The sequence below is a fragment of the Pelobates fuscus genome, chromosome 8 (assembly GCF_036172605.1).
Source record: "Pelobates fuscus isolate aPelFus1 chromosome 8, aPelFus1.pri, whole genome shotgun sequence".
NCBI lineage: Eukaryota > Metazoa > Chordata > Amphibia > Anura > Pelobatidae > Pelobates > Pelobates fuscus.
Window position 1 is genome coordinate 134,996,092 of NC_086324.1, and position 23,599 is coordinate 135,019,690.

The 23,599-nt window shown below is 41.5% G+C and overlaps 1 protein-coding gene across 1 annotated transcript in view; it reads left to right on the top strand.

Annotated features, from left to right (window-relative positions):
* Positions 1-23,599, top strand: part of LOC134571302 (uncharacterized) — a 35,239-nt gene that overhangs the window by 1,605 nt on the left and 10,035 nt on the right. The window contains exons 2-11 of the mRNA XM_063429478.1: positions 174-264; positions 3,645-3,839; positions 4,612-4,664; positions 7,517-7,631; positions 9,228-9,336; positions 10,044-10,207; positions 12,422-12,607; positions 12,842-12,920; positions 19,709-19,867; positions 20,320-21,407. Of these exons, the coding sequence (XP_063285548.1) occupies positions 174-264; positions 3,645-3,839; positions 4,612-4,664; positions 7,517-7,631; positions 9,228-9,336; positions 10,044-10,207; positions 12,422-12,607; positions 12,842-12,920; positions 19,709-19,867; positions 20,320-21,407 (2,239 nt within the window). The remainder of the gene's footprint in view (positions 1-173; positions 265-3,644; positions 3,840-4,611; positions 4,665-7,516; positions 7,632-9,227; positions 9,337-10,043; positions 10,208-12,421; positions 12,608-12,841; positions 12,921-19,708; positions 19,868-20,319; positions 21,408-23,599) is intronic.

The following is a 23,599-nucleotide window of genomic DNA, read 5'->3' on the forward strand; positions in this document are numbered from 1 at the left end:
TATATATATAAAATGGCATATCATTTATTAGAACCAGCAACCGTTAAATATATCTCAGAATGCCATTCTCCCTACATTACATTATGCCTGTAGATTTATTTTTTTGAGCTAGCTTGATTACTGTATGTCATCCAATTCTGACTAATTTGTAACAAATTTTTTTTCCATTCCAGAAAATATTATGTTGAAGTTCAAAGAAAAGAAGTTGGGTTCGATCTGTCTGTAAACCAAAATGAAACTGTTGAAAATTATAAACTGTACCAAGTAAGTAAAGTCTGTAGTGTATTATTGTTTATCAACATGAATAATAAGGAAATAAACACATGAATGTGAATACATATTAACCCCTTAAAGGGACACTCCAGGCACCCAGACCACTTCTGCTCATTGGAGTGGTCTGGGTGCCAACTCCCACTACCCTTAACCCTGCAAGTGTAATTATTGCAGTTTTTCATAAACTGCAATATTTACATTGCAGGGTTAACTCCACCTCTAGTGGCTGTCTATTAGACAGCCACTAGAGGTCACTTCCTGGGTTCTAGCACAGGTTTCCTGTGCTAGAGCGTCGCTGGACGTCCTCACGCTGTGTGAGGACCTCCAGCGTCGCTCAAAACCCCATAGGAAAGCATTGAAATTATTTTTCAATGCTTTCCTATGGGGAGACGTAATGCGCATGCGCGGCATTTCCGCGCATGCGCATTAGGTCTCCTCGGCCGGTGAGCGAGATTAGTCTCGCCCACCGGCCGACGTAATCATTAGGAGGAGCGTCGCGGAGGCGGAGACAGCGGCGAGGGACATCGCCGCTGTCCCAGGTAAGTGACTGAAGGGGTTTTCACCCCTTCAGTAACCGGGGATTGGTGGGTGGGAGGGAGAGGGACCCTCCAGTGCCAGAAAAACGGATCGTTTTTCTGGCACTGGAGTTTCCCTTTAAGGACACATGACATGTGTGACATGTCATGATTCCCTTTTATTCCAGAAGTTTGGTCCTTAAGGGGTTAAAGCTGCACTGTCACCCCTGCCCCACTTGCCCCCATAGGATCTTTATAAAATACTTATAATTTCACTATAATTCCAACCCAGCCAGGAGATATACAGAGACAAAGTAGGGGCTGCTTTATCACTGTATATTTCTCTTGACACTTCTAGACACTGGGCAGAGCTACCACTGACTAGAAGGGTAATTCCCACCAGCTGTAACCAGTGATGGCTGCTGGGAATTGGCTCTGTTTACACAGGATCCTCCATAGTAGGCATGTGCATGGGGAAAATTTTCGGTTCGGTTCGGCATTCCGAAATTGGGAATTTTCGCAATTCGGGACTTCGGCACTTCAGCACTTCGGAACTTCGGCACTTTGGAACCTTGGCACTTCGGAATTTCGGGACTTCTATTGCAACCGCTTAGTAGATAACTCCCTAATTCCCACGGTATTAGGGAGTTATCTACCAAAAGGATGAAAGACCTAAATTGGTCTTTCAGACAAATTTACTAATACTAAGTAAAAATGACTTAGTATTAGTAAATTTTGCCCCTACTCGCTATACCGTGAGTAGGGGCATGTCTAGTAAACAGTGAGCAGCCTGTGGCTGCTCACTGTTTTAAAAAAAATAAAAAAAAATTAAAAAAAATAAAAAAAAATGATGGGGGGGGCCTATTGTCCCCTCCCCCCCCCCCGCCCCCATCCCTGAGCGGTGGGTGGGGGCCCTAAATACTAATAAGGGGGGGGCCTAATGTCCTCCCCCCTGGCTCCCACCCCTGAGCGGCGGGTGGGGGCCCTAAATGCTAATAAGGCGGGGGACCTAATGTCCTCCCCCCTGGCCCCCACCCCTGAGCGGTGGGTGGGTGGGGGCCCTAAATACTAATAAAGGGGGGGACCTAATGTCCTCCCCCTGGCCCCCACCCCTGAGCGGCGGGTGGGGGCCCTAAATACCAATAGGGGGGAGGACCCATTGTCCTCCCCCCCGGCCCCCACCCCTGAGCGGCGGGTGGGGGCTCTAAAAAAAAATGTGTCGTCCCCCCCAGGTGACATGGGGTCCCCAAACCCCTTGTCACCCCCTCCCCCCCGAAAAAAATGGGGGGGACCTAATGTCCTCCGCCCTGGCCCTTACCCCTGAGCGGTGGGTGGGCGCCCTAAATACTAATAAAGGGGGGACCTAATGTCCTCCCCCTGGCCCCCACCCCTGAGCGGCGGGTGGGGGCCCTAAATACCAATAGGGGGGAGGACCTATTGTCCTCCCCCTCGGCCCCCACCCCTGAGCGGCGGGTGGGGGCTCTAAAAAAAAATGTGTCCCCCCCAGGTGACTAGGGGTCCCCAAACCCCTAGTCACTCCCTCCCCCCCGAAAAAAAATGACACCCTACCTACCCCCCTCACCCTAAAAATAATGAGGGGGGGACCTTTAACTAAGAACCTGTAAAAAAAATAAATAAATAACTTACCATTCAATGTTTTATTTCTTCTAAAATCTTATTTTTTCAGCCCCAAAAAAGGCCAAATAAAAAAACATAATATTATCAGGTATCAACCATAAATATTATCTATTTATTTTAACAATTTTGTAGATGTACCCTCAAAGAAAACATGCGTGTATTTTTTTTTGCATGTTTTCTTTGTGGTGTATGAAACTAAAATGCTTGCAAAAGCTGCAGACCTGCTGTCAGCAGCCTTTGCAAGCCCTCCCCTCTTTTCAAGGCACACACTTTCAATCTGTGCCGGGGAATAATTCAATCAGTGGCTTCTGATTGAGATACCTCATTGCTAGAGCCATAGGCTCGCACGCAGGCACACTAGCACGTACGATTTTCCTGATTCTCAATGAGCTGTAATACAGCTCATGTAGAAGGGGGAAAGGTAGGCCTGCCACTTCTGTAAAAGGGACACTGTAGGCAGCCAGACCACTTCAGTTCATTGAGAACTGCAAAGTTTCTGGAACTGCAAAGTTTACATTGCAACTCTACCTCAGTGGCTGTCTACTAGACAGCCACTGAAGGCGTTTCCAGAATCAAAACGGACCTTTGGTCCTTTATCTGACGCTGGACGTCCTCACGCTCTGCATGAGAACCTCCAGCGTGGGATTTTCCCTATAGGAAATCATTGAATAATGCTTTCCTACGGGGAAATGCTAATGCGAGCGTGCCCATTGCCACGCATGTGCACTAGGTCTCCCCTGCCGGCTGAAGTCGGTGGGGGAGGAGCGTGAGCGGAGCCTGACCCAGCACCAGGGAACATCGGCGCTGGATTCAGGTAAGTGGCTGACTGGGTTTTAACCCCTTCAGCCCTCCTGGTGGGGGGGAGTGCGAGGGAGGGGGGGGGACCTTTTAAACCTATAGTGTCAGAAAAACAGCTTTGTTTTCCTGGCATTATAGGATCCTTTTAAATCTGTCCGAAGCGGAAGACAACCTGAGGTGCCATTTTAGCAGAGTTTTACAAAACTGCTGATTTCTTTAAAAATCACCAATTTTATAAATTGTCACATATATGACAGACTCTAGACACATAAAGCTCTTCAGGAAGCTGAAGTGCTTTGTGCGTCTGGAGTGTTCCTTTAAGTCGTGTGTCGCAGTTATTGGGAATAATGTATTTTGCTCTTGTGCATAGATCGCTTTATCTCAGTGTCTAGAACCTCTACATATTCTATTTACCAACAGCTTTCAAAGGGCCATGCGCCTCATCAAATCCAGAGAATCAAGAAGATATTTTTGGATAATCAGATGGAAACATCTATTCGAATATGCTCTGCAAAAGTAGTTGGAGAACAAAACAAAAAGATACATATAGATCCAGAGAAGAAACAACATGTACAAAGAAAAATAAAAGATAAAATGTCATCTATTTCTAATAAGGTAAACATCAAAGGCTATATTTAATTGATCCACGTAATGTTTGCTACTGTGCTAGTTGACCAGCATACATGGAATAATATTTCAAGGTAATGTGTTAGCTTAGAGAGAAGCATTTTCTTATGGTTTCAGTAAAAAAAAAAATTACAGGAAAAAATATCTAGAGTGCACGGCTGGTTTAAGCTCCCCTTCTGATTTAAATAATTATTTGAAGTCCATAAAATATTTCCAGGTTCTACGTGTAAGAACTTGGGTTTGTGAGATTAGATGCACTTGGGAATTTAGGGTGTACTTATTTTCAGCCGGATTCTTGCTGGTGATGTTTCTGCAGAAATGTTTGTATATCACATTGTGTTTAATAATTAACGAGACTCTCCAGAATTGTTCAGAACTAAAGGAGTAAATTAGGATATTCACTAGATAAGGAATTGTGGAGAATTGCACATTTTAGGCTACTTTGGTTAAATTAGAAAAATATCTGAGTTAGAGCATTTTTCGAGTATGTCTAATTTGGACTAAAAATTGCAATTTCCTCTTTAGTTAGTAAGCTAATGCGTCTTTGAGATACATAGACATCCTTCCTTATAGTGCTGAGACAGTCAGATGAGATGTCCCACCCTCCTTATAGTACCCTTTAATGGTCTATTTAAAGAGGTACTCCTTGCCTAATTATAAATATTCATTTTGTTTGTTAGTGTACATATTACTTGTTTTAAATGACCTGTTTATGTCTAGTCAATGGCCATTCTGTTACTCTATTTTTTTTTTTTTACAGGATCTCAATACCGCTAACAATATTTATCCAAGAAGAGTTTATGTAAAACCCAGGTATTGTTCCCTGCTATCTTAAGTCGGCTTCACCCTGCATGAGAGTAGACATCTATGTTTATCTCTCATTGGCTTCATCAAGAGCATCCCTCCCAATTGTCCCTATTTAGGAGGGACAGTCCATATTTTGTGCACAAATCCATCTGTCCCTCTTTTATAGGAGCTCCATATTGTTGGTGTGTCTGAGTGTATAACAGAGCTCCACAGCAATAATACTCACAGCAATGTGTATTGAAACTACAATAAATTTGTTTAGAAATCAGAATATTGTTCTTGTCTAGTTGTATAAATTTGTAAATTATCTAAATTTCTCAGAACAGCCTCACCCCTAGCCGCACTCCCACTCACATCTTTAAAATGAGTGTCCCATGTTAAGAGACGTGTTAACGGGAACGCAAGATTTTTCTCCCATCAATTTCTTCTCCCTTTTCATGTATGGGTTATATGCCTTATTGTAGTTTATTAGGGTTACCAGATCCACCATGTTTTCAGGGATACATATAATTAATTTTGTCATATTTGTGGGAAAACCAAATTTATGCTGCCCTGCAGTATAATGCATATTCTGCAGGACTCTTCATTGCCTAATTACTTAATCTAATACACCGTCATACTGCATACTGGAGAGCAACCCTTTTCATGTGCTGCCCATCAATATATATATACATGATATGTGTCCCAGAAAACATAGTGGATCTGGTATCTCTAATTATTAGGTTTTATTTTTGTATCTATTATTAAAGTGCGATAATTATACAAAATTAGGTAAATTAGGGCGCTGTAACACAGATTCAGATAGCCATATTAATCACAAATTATTTTTAAGAATTGATGCCCAAGAGATAGATTCCCAGATTTTGAAGAACTACAGCTCCCATTAAGCTTTGTCAGATGTGGATATAAATATGGCACTGATCCCTGGCACATTTCAAAAAGCCAATCCCCTAGGTCAGAAATTTTGAGAATGTTTAACACAAGTATAAAATAATGCAACAGCGCCACCTAGTGTAATTTTTAAATACGGAGAAAATTTGGTATGTGCAGTATATCAGTCGAGAAATGATTTCATATACATGTCGTGGTCAAGATGTAAAATTACAAATTACATTAGTATCTTGTAATTCATTTTGTATTGAAATAACAGAATTTCAGAATGCCGAGCTTTTGGGAGTTTCTCCCTTTTCAGGTCTATAGCATTTTTGAGCAAAAACACAGATTTTTTTTCTCTCAGACCAAATACAGTAAGCAAGACCTCCTCTACCGCGGCTTGGCCAGGAAGTACAGGAGTGTATAGGGCGGGGGAATGGAACACATGGGGAGGGCTTGAAATGGGACATATGGAGAGGTTGGAGAGGGGAATGGGATACTTGGAGAGGCTGGGGAGGGGTAATGGGACTCTCGGAGAGGCTGGGGAGGGGTAATGGGACTCATGGAGAGGTTGGGGAGGGGAATGGGATACTTGGAGAGGCTGGGGAGTGGTAATGGGACTCATGGAGAGCTTGGGGAGGGGAATGGGATACTTGGAGAGGCTGGGGAGGGGGAATGGGACTCATGGAGAGGCTGGAAGGGGGAACACATGGAGGTGCTGAGGGTGATAAGACACATGGAAAGGCTGGGGAGGGGAATAAATGAGACACATGGAGGGACTGGGGGGATTAATGAGATACATGGAGGGGCTGGGGGGAATGAGACACATGGAGGGGTGAATGAGACACCTGATGGGGTTGGAGAGGGGTCAGACCGGGTACAGTGAGCAGGAGCTCCTCTACCGTGGCTCAGCCAGGATGTACAGGAGAGGCTGGGGAGGGGGGAATGGGACACACGGGGAGGGGGTGAAATGGGACATATGGAGAGGATGCGGAGGAAGGGGGGGAATGAGACACATGAAGAGAGTCTGGGAAGGGAGGAGGGGAGGAACACATGGGAAGGAGGAAATGGGACACATGGAGAGGCTGAGGAGGGAATGGGACACATGGAGAGGCTGTGGAGGGGGACACATGGAGGTACTGGGGGTTATAAGACACACACAGAAAGTCTAGGGGGCACAAAGAGACATGCAGAGGGACTAAAGGGGGACAAAGAGACACATTGAAGGGCTAGGGGGACAAAGAGGCACACAGATGGGCTTGGCAGCAAACAGACACTTAATGGCTAGGGGGGAGAGACAAACAGAGGGAAAGGGGAAAAAGAGACACACTAAGGGGTTAATAGAGAATAGAGGCACAAATGAGCTGGGAGCAGTAAGAGGCCTGTCAGCCACCTACACCAGTCTGACAGCCACAGCAGCCAGCCACAGCTGGGGTGAGGGGCAAATACAGGGTTCGCCCCGGGTATCTGCTGCTAATGTCTTGGTTCCAGATATCACAGGACACATTCAGAAGTCTTGTGGAGTCCATACCTTGAAGCATCAGAGTTGTTTTGGCAGCATGAGTGGGACCTACACAATATTAGGCAGGTCGTTTTAATGTTGTGGCTGATCAGTGTACAATTTAGGATTAAAAAAAGTAAAATATGATTTAAAAAAACCAAAAAAAACAGCTGGCCATCATGCACCCATGTCCCAGTTGGAACATGTCTGAAGCCGGCCAATGTAATTCACCTCCGTCAAACTGTATGTTTTTGAAAAGTACACACCCTAGGGCATTTCACATGGTGGCATTTCAACACTTTACATGCACTAATTCTACCACCAGTCTCTGTCAAACGTTTTTGTGGTGTTATTTTTCACTCACACCTTCTACTTTGGGCATAGATTCTAAGCTCCTGTTAGGTGTTAGGGGGGGGGGGATCTTTGATGTATATTTCTGTAGAGAATAACAGTGAATACAGTGATTATATTTACTGTCTAGCAGAACAAGTGACTTGGAAGAAATCTCTTCACATCTCTATGAAACTTCTCCTCCCGATATGTCTCAAGAAGAAATTACAAGACTTATCTCCTCAGCTGCAAAACTCATCGTAGCCACTGTAAGTGTTGGTGTTACTACAAGAATCAAGGACTGACCAAGTTGGTTATGATGATTGGGGAGACACACACTATCTAACCTGTTGCATTCAGTCATAACTGAGAAAATGCAATATTGTCCAAAGTTCATATGGGATATCTTGTCATTACTAACATCACTGGAAAACTGCTGGGGTACTTAGCACTTTAAAGACTAAATGTTACCTTGATGTCAACCCTAAATACCTTATGCCCCCATAAAATCTACTATTTATGAAGAACTGGCAACTCTTTGTAGCCCTGTAGTCATTAATTGAGTAGGTCATTCCATTTTGGAAAAAAGATCCTAAAGACCAGTTAGTTATAATGGCACAGACCAGGGGTAGACAACCTTCATAGCCTTAAATTAGAGGGGCAAAGGTTTAAAAATAATTTTAGGAAGTATTACTTTACTGAGAGGGTAGTGGATGCATGGAATAGCCTTCCAGCTGAAGTAATAGAGGTTAACACAGTGAAGGAGTTTAAGCATGCGTGGGATAGGCATAAGGCTATCCTAACTATAAGATAAGGCCAGGGACCTAATGAGAGTATATAAAAAAATTGGGCAGACTAGACGAGCCGTTGCATTCTATGCTTCTATGTCTATGTTTCTAGAAGTAAAAACAATACAAACATTGGACCAAATTTGACTTATTAGTCTGGCTAAACCAATATATATTCACACTCTAAAGGAACAAAGAAGACCTACCTTCTAGACTAGATGATTTTTATGGTATTTGAACATTTCCTGGAGTGAGCTTTCCTAGTAGGCAGAATCATTGTAGTAATGGTTTGATTGGATGAAAAAAATCCCAAAACATGAACTATCTTTCTACTTTAAATATTCTCAGAGATCTGATGAGCTCGCTTGGATAATTGACATGTGCAGAGCTTTGGCTGCCGAATTCCTTCTGCTGTCTACCTAACCCCATTCCCAAAATGATTCCAAAGCTTTGTTATTAGCACCATTGTATAAAGTGTAATTAAAAGAATAAGCAAAAGCAATATAATTTTGAGCATTTGCGTCCCTTCTTCATATGCCTGCAATTACAAACTTCCGAAGCCCCAAATATGTATGTTCATTTTCCCAGTCATGTTACTTTGAATTCTCTTTCAAACAAAGTCATTCATTATAGGGTCAAGCTAGCAGGATGAATTTACTAATCAACTTAGATGCATCCCTTGTCCTTTTTTTGCACTTGATTTGACTCTAAATTATACCCAGGTTAGAAACATACCTTATTTTATGCCTGAAGCATCATGAGTATTTTATTTATTCATCCAATATGAATCCAAATATTGGAGACCTTCTACATTCTACCTTTTATGCAGAACTATCCTAGTTAGAAAAGGCTGGAAGGATGAGCAGGTAAAATAAGTAATATGTGCATTTTCTTCATTCAAGAAGCTCCTTTTCTGCTCAAAAAAAAGTTGACACATGGACACACGGCTCAGAATGTTTTGCAACTTTTGGTTTGAATTCATAGCCTCCAAGCCATAGATACATGACCAAATATAACTTTTTATGTTCCATCAAAGTGTCTATATATATATATGTATCTGAGAATGTCTTCCTATAGACTTCAGGAAAACCCCATCAATGGGTTCCTACATTTCATAAGGAAAAACTGCCTTCTTCAAAATGGAACAATTCCCAGAGCCTTTTACCTTATCATCAGAAGAACAGAAGTAAGTATGATCAGATGTAAATTTTATAATGAAATTGTCTTTTTAATTAGAAAATCTGTTGTTTGCGAGGGGCTGATGTACTGGTGATAGCACAGGCCACTATAGTACTCGTACAATGCCCATTCTACCATAGACACAACTGATTTAATAAGAAAAAAATGCTTTTTTTCTCAAATTATTTTTAGATTAACTGTTTAGGCAAACACCATTTTTGACCATACTGAATGTTTAACATAATTTTGCTAGAAGTATATTAAACTCATATCCATTCTTTCAGTGTTATAGTGACCGTATTTCTTTATAAATGTAGGAATTCATTATAAATGCAATATGGGGCCCTGCATGGGGAGGGTCTAGATGAGTGAGAATGAAACATTAGGGGGAAAAATGAGAAAATACTGTAAATAAATAAGATATGGTAAGAATCATGGGGAGACTCCGGCCACTCGTTAGGAAAGCCGCGCAATGAGGATGGCAAAGTCTGTGTAGTCCTCTAAATTGCATTGTTTTGGTATACTCATCTTGATTCTTAAACCGATGGTGCCATATAGATAGAGCATACATTTTATATAAGCTCCCTGGTTAAGGATGAGGGTTGGTGTCTCTACTCAATGGCGATGCAAACTTATCAATGGAATAATATATATAACACCTGTTTTAATTTTGCATGTTTGCTAGATTAGGGTCGTTTTCATTTATTGTTTTAGTTGGCAGTAGTTCAAAGACGAAGGTGGATGGGCCCCGATATTCCTTATGTTTGAAGATTCCATCACAAGAATCCTGCTCAGGTCCAGATTGGCCATCTCATGGTGAATCTGTTAAAACGCACAGTAAGGAAGACATGGACCTTAGCGTTAACAAGAACCAAACCGTAAGTTGGCATTTTCTGAAGAAACATGCTTTTGTTACCCCTCTGACACTCAAATGACATGTTATAGCATGAGATATTCGTTTTTATTTAATTTTTTAATAAATGGGTTTGTTATATTAGGTGTAGCCCCAATTCTCATATAGTTCAGTTTTTTTTCAGTTTAGGACTTATAAACTTTTTTATTTTGTGTATCACAGGGATCTGGGTATTTTCCTGGTGTTAACAGTCAAAGTCCTACAGAAAAAAACAAAACAAAAAACCACAAATGTACATGTATTTTTTTTTTTTTTTTTTTTTAAGAAAACACATTTACAGCTTCTAGGTTGTGACGACATACATTTTACTTTCCATTTATTACTTTATCATCTTATATCTGGTTTGACTTTAGCAGAAACAATAAATCAAAAGTTGTGGGCTACGGAAACGGAAGCAAGGTTGGCCTTATGTTCATAGAAAGAGAGCGAGAGGAAATCATACTTTGGTTTTAGGGTTTTTATGTCATTCAAAGTTTCACAACAACAAGGGGCAGGGTGGGTTCAGATTATATAGTAAGCTAATACGGTTTCTAAGTTCCCATATACATGGAGATCTATTACCTTTGACACGCAGCCTATCCCAGTACAGTGCTCAATAAACATATATCTCTGGATTATATATAACAGAACACACCTAATGACTGAGATAAATGTATCATATTGTCCTCAAGCTGGCAAGCAGGACTCTCAACACATATATCATTTTAGGGCTGTTTACTAAAGTGTGAATTTAAAGTGAATTTCAAATTTAAGGCTAGAGTAGTCGAACGTAAAGCATAGTTGACTTAGAGAATTTGTCCAGTTTGACTGTTTTGACCTTGAAGGGTTACTCTAACCCTTTTTATGGGTGACCTTTTTCGCTGTGCAATAAACCTGAAAAAATGTTTTTGCTTCTCATAGAGAAGCCTGCGATTGGACCGTTTGGCTGTCTCAGAGCGCATGCGAGCAATCTGAGCCAGTGAGGGGAGGGAGAAAAAAACTTAAAAAAAAAAAACTACAAACATTTTTAGCATTATGCAGAGGGCTCAGAATGCTAAAGGAGGGAGGGGACATCCACGCTTCCTCTTGCTGGCTCCAAGAGGAAGCTCAATATGTCCATGCCCAGCATGCTATGCACACTGATGACGGAGGTATTTTATGCACAATAAGAACATTAGGCAGCCCGGAACTCTGTCACGTGTGCTGGGGGTCTAACAAGCCCCTAGCAGACAATTGCAGATTACTCTGTATGTACAACATTTTGAACAGTTTGCACATACAGACTCCTACCATCATGACCACTTTAAATCACTTAAGTGGTTATGGTGGTTGGTATAACACTATGAATTTGAAACATTTATATCATACGCTTATACTGAGTTTAGTGTAAATTTAAATAATGATGTACTAAATTGGAGAATTTACTGCAGAAAAATACAGGTCCAATTGCTTTAAAGGGACACTATAGTCACCTAACAACTTTAGCTTAATGAAGCAGTTTTGGTGTATAGAACATGCTCCTGCAGCCTCACTGCTCAATCCTCTGCCATTTAGGAGTTAAATCCCTTTGTTTATGAACCCTAGTCACACCTCCCTGCATGTGACTTGCACAGCCTTCCATAAACACTTCCTGTAAAGAGAGACCTATTTAGGCTTTCTTTATTGCAAGTTCTGTTTAATTAAGATTTTCTTATCCCCTGCTATGTTAATAGCTTGCTAGACCCTGCATCCTGTATGTGATTAAAGTTCAATTTAGAAATTGAGATACAATTATTTAAGGTAAATTACATCTGTTTGAAAGTGAAACCAGTTTTTTTTTGCATGCAGGCTCTGTCAATCATAGCCAGGGGAGGTGTGGCTAGGGCTGCATAAACAGAAACAAAGTGATTTAACTCCTAAATGACAGTGAATTGAGCAGTGAAATTGCAGGGGAATGATCTAAGTAATTTAGGTGACTATAGTGTTCCTTTAAATTAGAGCAGACTAACATGTTCTGTCTCCCCTTGCTAGCTGGTCTTTGCTTGCAAACTGCTTGACTAGATACAACTGCAAAGGATTATGGGACTTGTAGTCTGTCTAGCTGCTGTTTACTTCTACTAAATAAGCGGTGGTTTATAATGCACTAGCACTAGCGATTAACGTAGATGGCACTAGCGATTAACGTTGATGAGCATCTTTTATGTTTGCGTGTATTCTACAGGAAATAGACTCTAAGGAGACCCACAAAGATGATGTTGAATATAAAATTACAATACACACTGGAACAAGATCTACGTCAGAAGCCAAGCAGGTCCTGTTGATTACATTAGTTGGTGAAAAGGGCAGAACTGAAAAACAATACCTTGAAAACTCGTCAGCTAATTCCATCCCTTTCCGTTCGGGACAGGTACATTTCCAGGATTCATTCCCTAAACACCGCATTGTAGCGAACTGAAAAACGAATAGCAAAATTCTCCAAGAAATCTATAGTTACAGCCTCGCTATTTTTGTCCAAATTCTGCCATTCAGTTTTTAGTTGATTACAAGTCAGTGTTTAGTGGTTTAGTGAATAAAACCCTCTGTGTTAAAAATGCAATTTAATAGCATTTTAAAATATGTTGTCATTTTCATCTCTTTTAAGGTGGACATCTTTAATCTAAAGACAAAGAACGTCGGAAAACTAAAATATGTAATAATAAGGATGAAAGATAGAGATGCAAGTAAGAACTTCAGTATCGTTGTTTTACAGTATTAAACACAAATGATAGTTGTTAATAATGCAAACTAATTGGGAGAATGGGTTGTTAATGTGCAATAAACAATATTTAAATAGAAATCAATGCAGTGTTTTGTTTTAAAAATAAAATCTAATGTTTTTCATAACGAAGGACCTAAAGCTTAATACAGGGGTAGGCAACCTTTTAGCAGCACTGTGCCAAAACAAGACTTTGAAGTTCTTTAGCATGCCGGTCCTATTTATTTATTTTTTATTAATGTGCGTGTATGTCGTTTTGTAAGGTTGTATTTGTGCGTATCTGGGCTGTGTTATATTGTGTATGTGCGTAACCAGTATGCAGGGCCGGTGCAAGGATTTTTGCCGCCCTAGGCAAAAGTAAAGTTTGCCCCCCTCCCCCATATGACATCACAATGCCCCACCCATATGATCTGCCGTTAACTAACGCAAGTGCTGCAGTACCGCCGTGTTTACATTAAAAGGCCTGCAGGGACAGGCTATAGACACCAGAACCACTACATTAAGCTGAAGTGGTTCTGGGGACTATAGTGTTTCTTTAACCCTTTAAGTCCGGAGGACGTACTATTACGCCACGCAGAAACCGGCTCTAAACGCCGGCGGGCGTAATAGTACGTCCTCGCTTTTATTGCCGCCCACGTGGCCGGCGGTATTCTCCCGCTGCAGATCGCGGTCGGGGGGGATGCCTGGCCCCCCGGGCAACCCCCCCTGTGGCCGGTGACCGCGATCTGCAGTCTCTGATCGCAGTGACAGGCTGTCACTGCGACCAGTATAAAGCATGTGTCAGCCGATTTCAAATCGGCTGACACATGCGGCCGGCGGCTTTCCCCTTCTGCAGATCGCGGTCGGGGGACTTACCTGGCCCCCCAGGCAGTCCCCCTGGGGTCAGTGACCGCGATCTGCTAGGTCTGAGATCGCAGTGACAGGCTGTCACTGCGATCTCAGAGCGCTCTGATCGCAGTGACAGCCTGTCACTGCGATCAGTGTTACATGTGTCAGCCTATTGGCTGACACATGTAACTGGCACAATGATCCCCCTGCAGATTGGAAGGGGGGAGTGCTTGTACCACCCAGGCACTCCCCCCTGTGGTCAATTACCCAATCTGCAGGAGGTGATCACAGTGACAGGCAGTCACTGTGATCACTGATCCTGTGTGTCAGCCAGTGATGTGACATCACTGGCTGACACTGTCTCTGCCCCCTGTCCTGTAAAAAAAATAAAATATTAGTTCAAAAAATAAATAAAAAAAATTACAGTTACAAATAAAATATACTTAGATCATATATATTATATATATATATGATCTAAGTATATATATACACATATACATACACACGTACACTGTATAGGTGTATTTTAATATTAATATATATATAATTATATATATATATATTAATATCAAATTACACGTAGACTGATACTGATTAAATATATATATAATTATTGTTATATATATATTTATATATAATATAAAAATATATATATGTAAATACGTAAAAAAATAAAATTAAAAAAATATTTAAAAATAAATAATTAAAAAATATATAGATGTGTGTTATTTCGTTCTAACTGTATTGTGATAATAATATATATATATTTATATCAAAATACACATAGAACAAAATAATATATATCATAATATATATATCTATATACATAAATATATACGTATATATCACTATATATACCTATATATAAATAAAAATATTAAAAAAAAATTATATATATATATACGTATATATACACATATGTATATATATACATATATTAATTCTACACATATATTTATGTAATAATTTTACATAATTAGGTATCCTAATTAATTACAATTAGCGGGACCTGCCTGACAACCCATGCCGAAAGTATAGGGAATTTAATTTGCTAGCACTATATTTAACCCTATAACTTTCCAAGACACCATAAAACCTGTACATGGGGGGTACTGTTTTACTCGGGAGACTTTGCTGAACACAAATATTAGTGTTTCAAAACAGTAAAATGTATTACAACGATGATATCGCCAGTAAAAGTGACGTTTTCTGCATTTTTCACGCACAAACAGCACTTACACGGACGATATTATTGCTGCAATACTTTTTACTGTTTTGAAATACAAATATTTGTGTTGAGCGAAGTCTCCCGAGTACAACAGTACCCCACATGTACAGGTTTTATGGTGTTTTCAAAAGTTACAGCGTCAAATATAAGGCTTGTGTTTCAGTTTTTTCACATTAAAATTCGCCAGATTGCTTACGTTGCCTTTGTGACCCTATGGTAGCCCAAGAATGAAAATTACCCCTATGATGGCATACCATTTGCAATAGTAGACAACCCAAGGTATTGCAAATGGGGTTTGTCCAGACTTTTTTAGTAGCCACTTAGTCACAAACACTGGCCAAAATTGGCGTTTTTTGCATTTTTCACACACAAACAAATACTAACGCTAACTTTGGCCAGTGTTTGTGACCAAATGGCTACTAAAAAAGACTGGACATACCCCATTTGCAATACCTTGGGTTGTCTACTATTGCAAATGGTATGCCATTATGGGTGTAAATTTAATTCCTGGGCTACTATACAGTCTCAAAGGCAACGTAACCAATCTGGCGAATTTCAATTTCAAATGTAACACGCTATATTTGACCCTGTAACTTCCCAAAACACCATAAAACCTGTATATAGGGGGTACTGTTTTACACGTGAGACATCGCTGAATACAAATATGTGTATTGCATTGCAGTAAAAGCAAACAGTATTTTGACATCCACAGTTAAAATGTCACATAGAACTAAAAAAAAATAAAAAAATCTTTTTTTCTCCCATTTTTTTATATATTTTTTATATTAAATTATGTTCAATACCTAAATATTTAATGTTAAATGAAAGCCCTGTTTCCCCTGAATAAAATGATATATAATAAGGGGGGATGCATTTCATATGAAAGAGGTGAATTACGGTTGGACAGACATATAGCGCAAATGCCAGGTTTTGTTTACGTTTTGTTCTGTTCACAACTTGTACATTTGGCTGCGGTGTTAAGGGGTTAATGAGGGGTAACTTAGAGATTAGTGCCACGAATAATATACTAGATTGCCTACTTACAACCAGATGAGGATGATGATGGGCTCTAGCTGCAGTCTGGCTCCACTGGTCTGGTGTAGAACAGGCTCTCTGGAGGCTGTTTGTAACTGTGGTCACAAATCAATGTTCTGGGAGAACGGGAAGCAGCTCCATTTTTTTTTTTTGTAAATATATTTTTATTGTCATTTTTATATTCATTGTGAGACTCTCAGGTCTCAATAGCTGTGACATATTCAACATTCAACATTCAAGTCGAGACTCGCAGGTCTCCTTAAGATTGGCAGAAACAAAGCACAACATGTGCTATAAAATATAGGTTGGAATTGGAGCACGCAGGCCCCAACCTTGGTGAACCTTGGTTAGGCTTTTGATAAAACATTTGTGTGTCCCTCTGGGTTTAACTACATATGAGGTTGCCACTGGTAATTGTCATGGTGCTAGATTCAAAATGGATGTAGCTGCGGTTCATTGGATGAGGGGGTTGGGTAACCAAGTGTGTCAAACATCTCTAAGTCACCGTAGGTGAGCATTATGCGTCTACGCGACTGCCTGAGCCTTCGTACAGTAATCTTACGTGTCTCCGTGCTGTCGGTGCATTTGCCTACGACCTTAATGGGGGATGTGGGAGATGCTAAAGGTGGGGGAAATGGGGGGGTAGGGGGGGATCCTGGAGCAGCTCCATTTTTTTAACACCCTTTACACAGCTCAAGGTCTGGGTCCCAGGGTCCACCTTCATGTTCCACCAATGAGTTTGTTCACAGGAGGTGGAGTAGGGGATGTCCTGATATGTGTGAAAGGAATGCATTGTGTGAATCTGTGTTTGTATGTGTAAGGGCTGCAAGGTGTGTTTCTGTGTATGTACGGGATGCAGTGTGTGCGTCTGTAAGGGGTGCATTGAGTGTGTGTAAGGAATGCATTGTGTGTAAGGGCTGCATTGCTTGTGTCTGTGTGTGTCTGTGTGTGTAATGCATTGGGTGTTTTTCTGTGTGCAAGGGGTGCATTGTCTTTGTGTGTAAGGGGTGCATTGTGTGTGTATCACTCTCTTCTCCCCCCCCTTGTTCCTCTCTTCTCCCCCCCTTGTTCCTCTCTTCTCCCCCCCTCCCTTGTCACTCTCGTCTCCCCCGTTGTCACTCTCTTCTCCCCTCCCCACTCTCATTCCCCCTCCCAACCCCGTCAATTCCCCTCCCTGTCAATTTCTTTCCCCTCCCTTTCAATTTATTCCCCCCCACCCTCCCTTACAATTTATTCCCCCCCACCCTCCCTTACAATTTATCCCCCCCTTTCAATTTATTCCCCCCACCCTCCCTGTCAATTTATTCCCCCCCCCACCCTCCCTGTCAATTTATTCCCACCCCCCCTCTGTCAATTTATCCCCCCCTCTGTCAATTTATTCCCCCCCTCCCTGTCAATTTATTACCCCCCTCCCTGTCAATTTATTCCCCTCCCTGTCAATATATTCCCCCCTCCCTCCCTTTCCATTTATTTCCCCCCCCTTTCAATGTATTACCCCCCCTCCCTTTCAATTTATTCCCCCCTCCCTGTCAATTTCCCCCCTTTCCATTTATCCCCCCTCCCTTTCAATATATTTCCCCCCCTCCCTGTCAATTTATTACCCCCCCTCCCTTTCCATTTATCCCCCCCCCCGTCAATTTATTCCCCACCCCTTCCTTTCAATTTATTTCCCCCCACCTCTATTGTAGCGTGGCCGAGCCCTGTATGGTCCGCGGGTACAGGGAGCATCTGTTTCCTGTACCCGGCCAGACTAAAAGGAAGTGCACACTGAGTGTTCAATTCCTGTTAGTCCGGCCGGGTACAGGAGACAGATGCTCCCTGTACCCGCGGACCATACAGGGCTCGGCCACGCTACAGTGAGGGAGTGACAGGAGGGAGCGCTGAGCGCTTCCCTCCTGTCAGCCCCTCTCCTCATGCTGCGCCCGGGCGGTGCGCCCTCATGGACGCACCAGCCCGGGCAAAGCTGCAGCCGCCTGAGGCTCTCTGCAGAGTGCTCGGGCAGCTGCAGCATGAGGGGGGCCGGCGCTCCTGGCGGCGCCGCTTCCCAAGGGGCGCCCTAGGCGGCTGCCTAGTCTGCCTAACAGGAAGCGCCGGCCCTGCCAGTATGTGGTGTTGTGGAGTTACATATGTATCATGTTATGGGTGTGGGGGCTGCTTGTGGTATTCTGTGTGGGGTGTTGCATGGGTGGGAAGTTACTTGTGGTGTTGTGTGCTTGTATGTGGGCTGGTAGTAATGTTTTGTGGTGGCTGCTTATGATACTCTGTGCTTGTTTGTGTTCGGAATGTTTATAGTATGTGTGTGTTTAGGAGGCTTTTTCATCAGATGTATGTGTATGTCTAGACTGTGTGGGTTGCTTCCTGTGGGGACCGGGCTGGCCAAGTCAAATTCCCCTTCAGTGCAAATTCCCCTACAAAATTGCTGGTAAGAAGTGATCTGAGTTCTAGCAGCCTTGTGTTCCATGCAAAGGCAACACACGTGCCATAGCTTGCCGACCACAGGCCTAATACAATAAGCAAACTAGATAGGGTGCTTGGAGTGTCCCTTTAAAGACATAGTGCTATGACTTATATTGGTGTGGTGTGCTGTGATGCACTCATGCAAACCAAAACCACTGAGTACCTAGAAAAGAGGGACAGGGTAGATGTTCTGCAGGGAGAATATTTACCCTAAAAGTAATGATAATTGGAAAGTATGCAATGGCAAATTTAGCCAAAACAAGTCACGGCAACAAAGAGACTCCAATATGGATGCAATTTGTGAGACATGCTATTATCTGAATTGGCCATGCCAAACCTGAAAAATTATCCATATTATACTGTTACCAAATCATTTACAAATTGGAGTAGAGTAGAGCAATAAAAGCTCAATGCGTATCCAACTATTCTGTTAAAATATAACATTTTTTTTTTTAAATATATCAGGTGTCCATTGATGGGCAGCACATGAGAGGGCTGCGGTATAAAATTGAGAAATTAGTCAGCTAGGAAAACTGCAGCATACATGTTTTACAGCACATTTCATTTGTTGACAGTAACATGAAAGAATTATGTATGTCTTAGAAAACATGCTGGTCATGACAACCCGCTTTAAAACACAAATGATCCTCTTTGCTTAGCGTTCTTTTTCTTCTTAGACATTTAACTTCTGCACCTGCTGCATTTTAACAACTACTGGACACAATGTTTTTGGTCCTTTCGTTGATGTTGCTTATACAGAATAACCAGGCAACACCTAGTCTTCTTTTGGCATAGGGATCTCCACCATTATTTATAACCCTAAAACTCACAGGCCCGGTGTGAATGAAGGGGTAAGGACCAGCTGTCATACATGTTTGTTTGTTTTTTGTTTTTACATTCACCCCACCTTACTTGTTAAGCCCTCTTTATAAAAGCAAATCTATGGGGGACTGACATGGAACCTGTTACTTTGTCGTTGAACTCACCTCCAGTTTGCCACTCTTAAATATCCACCAAGCGGCTCAAAAGCTTTTTACCTTTAATGCATGAGGTGGTTCAATATATCTCTTCGACTTGTTTTTGCTACCTGCAAAAAATGAGTTATTGGAATAATTGTGCTAATGTAAATAGAAAATTGTGATGGGAATTTGGATAAACTTTTTCAATGTAATACAATTTATTCTTCTGTGTCGTTTTTCTATAAGACTGCAGGTTCTATTGCAGGGATATTATTGTGAAGAAAGAAAAAACTGAAGACGAGAATTATATTTTTCATTGTAACAAGTGGCTTTCTTCATTTCAAACCGTAGTACCCATACATGCACACACCAAAACAAGTGCTTCTACACCTGTTCCTCCAATAGGTAAGGAAATTATTCTTAAAAAATAAATTTACAATAAAACAAATCCATGTCAGTACTTAATAACAGAGCATGGTTTGGTGTTACTAAGATATTTTTGGTATTCTCCTTTGTATGCGTCTCTTAACTAATTCTTTGGAAGAATAATGCGTGTTCAATACTATTACTATTTACAAAATTACCTGTAGACATCTGTACAACGTTTCAGTTGAAATAGTAAAGACTAGCTCCAATAAAGAGTTTCTGTAATGCTTGAAGTGGGCATAGGGCAATCTGAAGAAACGAAAAAGAAGAAAAGGTTTTATGACAGATTGGAAGAGTTAGTTGGGTCTTACTTGCCTCGTAACCTATGCTTAAACCGATATGAGTTTACAGACAAGCTTTTTGACGTTTAGTAAATAATCTCATAGATATTTGGAAATGTCATAAAATGTAATATTGTATTTTCATTTTAGATGACTTACAGGAAAAAACGTGGACAAAAAACGAAAAGTATAAAGCTAAAATTAAAAAATTTAAAGATGGAAAAGTCTCTTCTAAGCTACTTTCAAAGAAGGCTGAAAAGTCCACGTGCGGAAGAAGGGAAGTTGTGAAAGAAAGTAATTCAGGAGGCTTAGGAACAGCATTTTTTTCAACCCCGAAATCAAAGTCTCGTGTCTCACCCACATCTGTGGGAACAAAATATTACATGTCTGTGTTTGGAAACTCCCAAGAGGTATTGAATAGTTCAGACAATAAAAATTATTTGAAAACAACTTCAGACGAAGAATTGGAATCAAATAAAAAATGTTCCACTTTACTGCCTAGCCCGATGGACTCGCAAGCCAATACCATGATGGAAAATACAAACGAAGGTTCATTGGGTGAGAACAACATTTTAGAAGATGAGAAAAACTTTGGTCCTGATGTAGATCTGCAGATCCAGAATACCATCCCAGGAGATGTTGTGAAAGAGCATAGAAAAGCAAGCAGTCCAGTCAGCTATGTGTTCTTTTCACATGAGTTGAAGGGGGATTCTCCTCTTATAATCGAGCCATACAGACATTCTCCAACAGAGAACATCAGTAATATAGATAATCAAAGCAAGAGAGAACGTAAAATGTCAACACCTGCTCTGGCTGTGGAAACCCAGTCAACCACTTGTGATGAAGAGAACTATAATGATAGAACCTCAAAGCATCCCTTGCTACAGGAGACTCTTCAAGACCTAATAACAAAGTCAAGTGCTAGCTCAGTTGCAGCTGAATCAGATCCCATGGATGGCAACTTGGAAAATATAGAAAAGGCAGGTCGTCATGTTACTCAAGATAACTCGACTGGACACAATGAATTCCAAATAGTTCCAGTGGCTCAGATGCCGCAGTCATTAGAAAATTACAGTTTGGGTGATGGAGATGAAAGCATCTACGTGTCGGACACAACCCTGGAAGAGGATTATTTGTTCTCGGATAGATCTTCGGCTTTACATTTTTCAGAAGATGAAGAATCAAATACTGACAGTTCAGGCAGCAAGTCAGAAAATACTTTTAGGAAAGACATGAGGGTAAAAAAAAGTTTTGTTTACATTTAAGGAAACAAATCTGTGAGTCAGTTATGGAAGGAGGAAAGTATTACTAAATAAATTTGTTGGCACTGGACAGTTAAAGATTATGGAAGACAGACTGAGTAGTGCTTAGCTATCTCATTAGAGCCCAAAATACTTTTGTTTAAAACATTTTCTGCATGTAAAAGGAAACGTAACATTAACCATGTATTTCTAACAGAGTATCTTCTTGTGATTTTTGAGAAGTACCCACCCCGACAGAACACTAAAATAAAATTTACTCACCTTTGATCCCTTGCTGAGATCCTCAGCCATCCAATGCTTCTCCATAGAGATGCATTATACCTATGCATCTCTATCAGAAGTGTTTTGTGTTTGCATGCTGAGTTACTGTCTAATGTAGTGACAATGGCTAGTGAAGTTCTTTGAGAGAAATGTAACACTGCCCTTTCACTGAAAAGGCAGTTTTTACAGAGGAAAGGGTGCAGGGACAAGCTGTTTGCACTAAAATCTCTGCCTTAACCCTTTAAGGACCAAACTTCTGGAATAAAAGGGAATCATGACATGTCACACATGTAATTTGTCCTTAAGGGGTTAAAGGGACACTATAGTCACCAAAACAACTTCATCTTAGAGAAGCAGTTTTTGTGTATAGTTCATGCCCCTGCAGCCTCACCGCTCAATTCTCTGCCATTTAGGAGTTAAATCACTTTGTTTATACAGCCCTAGTCCCACCTACCTACATGTGACTTGCATAGTGTAACGGACCGTTTCAGCATAAAAGGGGAAAAATCCGTTTAGGCGATAATCCCCTTTTCCATAGACCAGCAGCTACTATAAGCACCAACTTCCCGAACTCCCAAACTGCACGAATTCACCAACTCTCGAACAGCAGACACACGAACCCTGGAAGCAGCCGAACAGGAAAAGCAATACGAACAGCTTACACTCCTGGCAGTCGGCATACAGTCCCCTTTCCCCCCAAGAAAGAGACACACTCCAGCTTCAGGGTTAAACAGCAACTCATTTACTCAGGGCTACCTGCCCAGTATTTATGCAGGTCTCCCACCTGGTGGACACTCCCCTAGGGGACCAAATGGAAGACTGTAACAAAGGACAGACATAAACCAATTACAGACACACAGCAGTAAACATTCCCACAATGCATCCTGGTTTCCTCCCTTCTGCCCTGGAGATAATTGTAGAGGTAATCCAATTATCTCCCAGGACAAAGACAAGACTCCATTACACATGTGGGGATCTAAATACAGTATTATGCTTTAAAATATATAAAGTCACTTTTATTCCACCCAACACAGACATGTTACATATCCCCAGATAGCTCAGGTCTGGGTGCACATTATTAGGTGAATGGCACCCAGACTACACGAATACAGTTTAATCGCCATGGAGCCAAAGTCTTTAATCACACAAATAGGCTCCATGGTATAGCTATCTGGGTTACTACAATTCCCATAGAAATACCGAATTCCAGTGTTCGGTTAACCTTGTACGATTAGGACCCAGGCGACAGACGGCTCAGCGGTGTTCGTGCAATTAAGTGTCCGTTTATAGTTCCATAGAATCCTCGCCGAACACCGCTGGTCTTTCGCACGATTAAAATGGCCGCTACCTCATGGTCGGCAAACGAACAAAGGCCACCCAGCGTTCATCAATTAAGCTGCGGTTAACCGCAGCTTCTGGGCGGTTAATTGACGGCACACTCCATCTCCTAGGTGGTCCCTCATACGGTAGTTTGTTCGGTAGCTGGAATCTACCGAACACCCCGGCTGAAAGGCACGAATATGCCTTTCTGCAGGTAAAATAAAGCTTTTTAAAGTCTGGTCCATAGTCCAAAGAAAGCAGGCGAGCAACCAGGCTTCTCCAGCTCATAGTGGCGAGGTTGGTTTCGCCACACTTCTCCCCTTTACCAATTAGACTAACAGGGTACCTGACCTCCTGCCGGTCAGTGCCCTGGTTAGTCCAGCAACCCACCCACAAAACACAACTATTAGTACAGCCCCCCCACAATAACTGGGTACTACACCTGAAAAAATTACAAACTTGTCCAGGTCCAGGTGTCTCACCATGACTGTGTGGGGAACAGTTAGGCTGCCTTGGTGGGTTGCTGAGGGGGCAGAGACCAGCGGTATTCTGTCCTGGTGCCAGCACTACCACGGAAGTAGTCTGGT